Source organism: Bidens hawaiensis, unplaced genomic scaffold (genome assembly GCF_021521415.1).
Source record: "Bidens hawaiensis isolate Kalapana, Puna unplaced genomic scaffold, B.hawaiensis_p1.1 tig00016006_1, whole genome shotgun sequence".
In the NCBI taxonomy this organism is placed as follows: domain Eukaryota; kingdom Viridiplantae; phylum Streptophyta; class Magnoliopsida; order Asterales; family Asteraceae; genus Bidens; species Bidens hawaiensis.
Genome location: NW_027492444.1, coordinates 137,873 through 144,175, shown reverse-complemented (window position 1 = coordinate 144,175; position 6,303 = coordinate 137,873). Strand labels below are relative to the sequence as shown.

At 31.5% G+C, this 6,303-nt stretch overlaps 1 protein-coding gene across 1 annotated transcript; it reads left to right on the top strand.

The window, feature by feature from the left end:
- The first annotated feature begins 323 nt into the window (after positions 1 to 323).
- On the top strand, positions 324 to 4,644 carry LOC143550315 ((E)-beta-farnesene synthase-like). The gene is made up of 7 exons (XM_077040987.1): positions 324 to 472; positions 554 to 851; positions 2,446 to 2,824; positions 2,961 to 3,179; positions 3,277 to 3,415; positions 3,501 to 3,752; positions 4,304 to 4,644. Exons 1-7 carry the CDS (start codon positions 338 to 340, stop codon positions 4,616 to 4,618), a joined length of 1,737 nt encoding a protein of 578 aa, XP_076897102.1. The 5' UTR covers positions 324 to 337; the 3' UTR covers positions 4,619 to 4,644.
- Positions 4,645 to 6,303: the final 1,659 nt, after the last annotated feature.

The window sequence follows — 6,303 nt, the reverse complement described above, 5'->3', positions numbered from 1 at the left end:
TACTAAGCGTGACAGCAGCTTCATAGCCTCATACGCTTGAAAACCAAAAGTATCAAATGTGAAAGATATAAACAAATGTTGATGTCAAGACACGTCTTTATGTGTTTGATCACTTTGAATGAAACAACTTTAAATTTAATGCAGCATGACATACTGTAAAAAAAATTAATAAATAAAAAATACTACTACCCAATTCTACACATTTTCCCTCCTATTTATTCATAGAACAAAATTAATGTCATAATTGTGAAGCCCAAATGAATAGCTTGGATTGCCTATATATTTGGTGAACCTGATTTCAAAATTTTCTTAGCCTCACTCTTAAGAATATTTTAATATGGCAACTTCCATTTCTTCTTCACTCTTACCATCGAATGGTGTGGATGTTAGTAGCAAGAAGAAAGATGTTATACGCCACACTGTGAATTTTAGTGCTAGCATGTGGGGGGGTCAGTTTCTTACACCTGACAAGGTTTTTCTGTCACTACTTGATTGCTTAATTAATCGTTCATTTATAATAAGAAAATCATCATTGAATTAAGTTATTTTTTAGGTGCAACCAGAAGATTTAGTGATGGAGAAACAAGTTATTGAAGAGCTCAAAGAAGAAGTTAGAAAAGAGCTAATGATCAAAGCTTCCTCTAATGAATCAACACAACATAAGAAGTTGATGGAACTTATTGACGCAGTCCAACGCCTTGGTGTTGCCTATCATTTTGAAGAGGAGATCGAGGAAGCCTTGCAACGCATCTATGTTACATATAGAGAAAAGTGGACCGATCAAAATAACCTACAAAGTATCTCTCTTTGGTTCCGACTCCTTCGACAAGAAGGCTTCAACGTTTCATCAGGTATGTAGTTACAAGTTTATTAATGTCTCTTAACTTCCTCACAACCGTACTTGAACATGATATCAATATATAAAAAGCAAGAAGCTTAATGTATATACGTATGGATCCGTTTTCTCCTTTATGAATGCACTCTTCGACCATGGGGTCTACCGCTTCGATGGAAAATATATATATATAGTGCCATATATACGTTAAAACTCTGATTGACCCCTAACAAATTTTAACGTGATTGACCCCTAATAAATTTTAACACCTACCCCAATGAAACTTGAAGACCAAGGAAAAACCAAATTAGAAATTTATAATTTTATAAATAAAATTATAATATAAATAATGAAGCCCAATTAAATGCTGATATAATTTTATAAATATTTAAGCCCACAAATATACCAATAAAAAAACTAAATCCTTGTTACGATTTTAATAGTTAAATTTTTAAAGCTCATGTGATTTGTTTTTCTATATTTCCTTTTTGAATAGCAACTTCTACACTTTTCCTCCTTCTAAAGTACACCAAAAGAATAGTCTATCCCCATGCCAGTATTAAAACCTTCGTCTTCTTCTCAAAAGGTAAAAGCCTTTAACAGCCAGCTAAGCTAAGCTAAGCCTGGAATTGTTTACACCTAAATAATTAGATTCCAAGTGAAATATAGGGTCAGGCTTTTGCCATATATGATGATGAACATCAAGTGAAATACGATGGCTAACTGTATATATATCTTCTCAATTATGTTAAATTTTTATCTTTATATTTATTGTTTTTTTTTATATATTTTTAGGCTTTTGTCACTAGATTGTTCAGTTGTTTAGTGGATTTTATTGTTGATTACTTGATGGTAATTTGTCAATGCTTAATTATTTAAATTTTACTGGGTGTTAATAGTAGATAAATTACTAGATCATGTCAAGTCCCAGATTGATAATCAAATATGAATAAACAAATAACTCTTGTTTATATTAATCAGAAAATCTAACTCAAAAAACTGATTACAATATCTTAAACCCTAACTTAGTTTGACTATTGATGAACCCTAACTTGGTTACATCTAGATGAACCCTAACTCGGTTACATCTCGTGTGTGTCTCTAGATAAACCCTAACTTGGTTGTATCTCACACCTCACATTCTATAATGTCTAACCTATCTTTGTTTATATAGACTAACCTAACTTGTTAGCTAAAACATTACCAGATATAATAAAACCTAATTCCATGAGCCCAATAGGTCCAACCTGATCACCTACACGTGATGGGCCTATCAAGTTGGAAATTACTTCCAACATCATGTATGTACTTCAGAAAATTTATTTTGGTTTACCCACTTTTTATGTGGCGCGGCCCGATTGGGCTGCAACCAACTATTTTTTTTTATAATATTTGGTGGTGTACAACTGACATCCAAAATTTTTCTGACATGTAAAAGAATTTTTCTAAATCCACCGCTGAAAACTCATATTAATTCGTTTTGTCCTAGCTGGGTCTTTGAACCACAACACATAAATGTAGGGCACTATTTCCATCAAAGAGCTACATTAGTTTCCTGGTGTTTCTCTCATGTAGGACTCTAGCGCTAATATGAGGGTTGCATGTTACAGGAATATTCAAGAACCGTATGAATGATAAGGGAAAGTTTAAGGAATCTTTATGTGAAGATGCTCAAGGAATGCTTTCTTTGTACGAAGCATCATATATGAGGGTGGAAGGTGAAGAGGTACTAGATGCTGCCCTTGAGTTCACTAAAACTCACCTTGCTATCATAGCTAAGGATCCTTCTTGTGACTCTTTATTAAGAACCCAAATACAACAAGCACTAAAGCAACCACTCCGGAAAAGGTTGCCAAGGGTAGAGGCCGTGCGTTACATGCCTATTTATCAACAAGAAGCTTCTCACAATGAGGTCCTGTTGAAGCTTGCAAAGTTGGATTTTAATCTGCTTCAATCAATACACAAGGAGGAACTTAGGCAACTTTGCAAGTACGTAATACAACCAAAGAACATTATTTTTACCTTAGTAGTAATAAATAATCTTTAACTTAATCAAGCCACGCAAACATACTAATCAGTTATAGTGTGTTTCAATATGGCTAATTACTCTTATTAATTTGTTTAGATGGTGGAAGGACTTGGGCATGCAACAAAAACTACCATATGTTCGAGACAGGTTGATAGAAGGCTATTTTTGGATACTAGGAGTCTATTACGAGCCTCATCATTCTCGTACACGAATTTTCCTATTGAAAACTTCTATGTGGTTGATCGTTTTGGATGACACGTATGATAATTATGGTACTTATGAAGAACTCAAGATCTTTACCGATGCTGTTGAAAGGTGCACAATATGCATCAAATACTCTTTCATATACTAAAGAATACCCTCTATATTAATTGATAATTATAATCATTTCTTGTTAATTGAATATTATCAGATGGTCAATGGGCTACATGGATACACTTCCAGAATATATGAAACTAATATATCAAGAACTTTTGAGCCATCACCAAGAAATGGAGGAAGAACTTGAAAAGGAAGGAAAAGCATACCAGATTCCCTATGTGATTGAGATGGTATGTTAATTATATTATAAATGTTAGTCTTGTCTAACTAGACAAATAATTTATGGTTGTATCAACCACTCATTTGGTAATACAGGCAAAAGATATTATTCAAAACAACCTATTAGAAGCCAAATGGTTAAAAGAGGGGTATATGCCAAGTCTGGAAGAGTATTTGTCTGTTTCAATGAAGACTTGTACCTACGGCGTGATGATAGCGAGAGCTTATGTCGGTAGGTCCGATAATTTGGTCAATGAGGATACCTTTAAGTGGGTAGCCACGTATCCTCCTATTGTTAAAGCCGCTTGTTTGGTTTTAAGACTAATGGATGACATTACCACACACGAGGTACTAAACGCATATATATAGACATACAACTATTCTAGTTACAAAATGTTTACGCTACAAAAGAACACACAATTACTCTACTAATGATATACAACTACTCTGGTTATATATTGACTAAAAACAATAGCATTACTATATTTGATATAATTGAATGAAATATTACTGAACAATGATACCATTTAATTACTCAGTAATAGTTATATAATTACTCTGTCTGTATATATATGTTCTCTATTTGATAAAAAAAACAAAAATCAAATGAAACAATACTAAATGATGATACGACTCAATTACTCAGTAATTAACTTTGTCTCTTACAACCATTGATGTCGCACCATTGATGGTACTTAGTTTCTTAAATTGTTCAATTGATTTCGCATGATTAACAAGACTCATGTTGTTCAACTGATTTAGTGCGCTTGCTAATTTAATTGATCGTGACCTTAATCTGCAAATGATTAGATGACTGGTGGCCGCCAATCTCTACTCATCTTCATGATCTCCAATTAGGATGGTGTACACGTGCTAATAATGTGAAATGATTTATGCAGGAGGAACAAGAAAGAGGTCATGTTGCTTCAAGCATTGAATGCTATCAAAAGGAAACTGGCGCGTCCGAGAAAGAAGCAAGTGAATTTATATCAAATAAAGTTGAAGATGCATGGAAAGTTATAAATAGAGACTCGCTCAAGCCAACTGAAATCCCATTCCCTCTACTTACACCGATAATCAACTATGCACGTGCATGTGATCTCCTTTATAAAGTCAACGACGGCTACACACATGCCGGCAAAGAAATAATAAATCACATCAAATCTATCTTGGTCTACCCTATACCTATTGAAGATTCAAGATCAAATGCATGATGGTTGTTGGTGTTTACAAATATCATTGCTATACTTTATGTTTCATTAGTTTGCTGCATGTGTGATAGGGCATAAATCCGGCCATAGATAGTATGTTGTTCCCAGGTACTAAGCACATAGAATCTGTATTCTGCTTGTCTTATGATATAGTTGTTTGGTAATGTAATTGTCGTTTTCATTTATGCTGAGTGATAGTTGATCCAATTCTAGATCAACCGGTTACCTATAAATACGCAAAATAACCGGGTAAAATAAATCTAAAAAAGAATTTGATTTATTTCTATTACTCGTAAGGCTTTGAATTTAAGAAAAATATTATCCACGCCTAACATTTGATATGTTTTTATAGTTGTGATTGCTTTTTTTTTCTAATATATCATTTATCAAACCATCCGGCCAACTTTTAATTCTAAAAAAACTGAAACAAATGGTGACCGGTCAAATAATTGAATAAATGATATCATAATGTTTTGAAATCGTTCTTGATCACTTGCACCGAAATGGATATATGGAGCGAATTAATACAAACACAAATGACAAATAATGTTTAAACAAAATCGAATGATTGCATTGATAATCGAAAGATTACAAAAACCTAAGAAGTATACAAGTAACATGTATGTGATACGAAATCATCATTAATGTACAAGTAACATTACAAGACATCACATAATCGTGATCATTATCAAAACCAAGGGAGTAATTAAAGTTTTAGCATTGTTATCCCAACATATAGTTTAAAAAGCTTTACACATTGCCTTATCAAATCAATATTTATATTCTCAAAACTTTATTACATATACTTGCAAATCATAGTAATTTATTAGATTTGTTTTGAATTTGTAACTTTTGTTTTCAGACTTTGTTGTAGTTGTATAGAGTTTTGTGACTCTTTGTTGTCCAAATCATGTGATTCAGCAATATTCGTGATTTTGTAAAGTTGTAAAAGTTTTTGATTAAATCAAATTAGTCTTTAATTTCTTTACAAATGTAGTCATAAATCTAATTATTTTCAAATATGGTTCTAAAGTTTAAATAGTCGTGTGGTTGTTCGTTATATCAGATTTTGTTTATGATATTTTGATATAGTTAGAACCTTGTGGTTCTTCATAATTGTCTTAAAAGTCTTTTGACTTTTTGTTTGGTCAGATTTGTGTTAGATATTAGTTATACAATCATATAAATATTTGATAATGTTTCTTTTATGTGATGTTTTATACTGCATTGATATGAGCTAAATTCAATATAAATAATATAAGTATTTCATATACTTTTGAGTTGTTTTAAGTCGGCTTTTATGGACTAATATTTCATATATATTACTATTATTATTACTAATATTATTATTCTTCGTCTTTTTACTATAAAGTGCATAGTTTAACAATATTGTTTAATCAAGTTTTATGATGGATAATATGAAAATTTTGATTCAGATATTAATTTATGTAATAACTAGGTTAAATACTCGTGTATACATGGGTTGAGCAAACTACATTAACAAAAGAACAAAACAATGTGAAATACTTATACTAATTTGGTATTAGATGAATGAATATGAAAATGTATTACAACGTTGAATAAAATAAAAAAAAATCATAAAAATAAAATAAACTTTCATAAAATAAAAAAAAAGAAAAAGAAAATTAAATGGTAAATTTTTATTAATCTCTAAAAATTTCTTTATA

Coding starts and splice junctions, on each gene's coding strand:
- LOC143550315 (XM_077040987.1), top strand. CDS start 338: ATGGCAACTTCCATTTCTTCTTCACTCTTACCATCGAATGGTGTGGAT. Junction 852..2,445: donor AGGCTTCAACGTTTCATCAG/GTATGTAGTTAC, acceptor TGCATGTTACAG/GAATATTCAAGAACCGTATG. Junction 2,825..2,960: donor GAACTTAGGCAACTTTGCAA/GTACGTAATACA, acceptor TAATTTGTTTAG/ATGGTGGAAGGACTTGGGCA.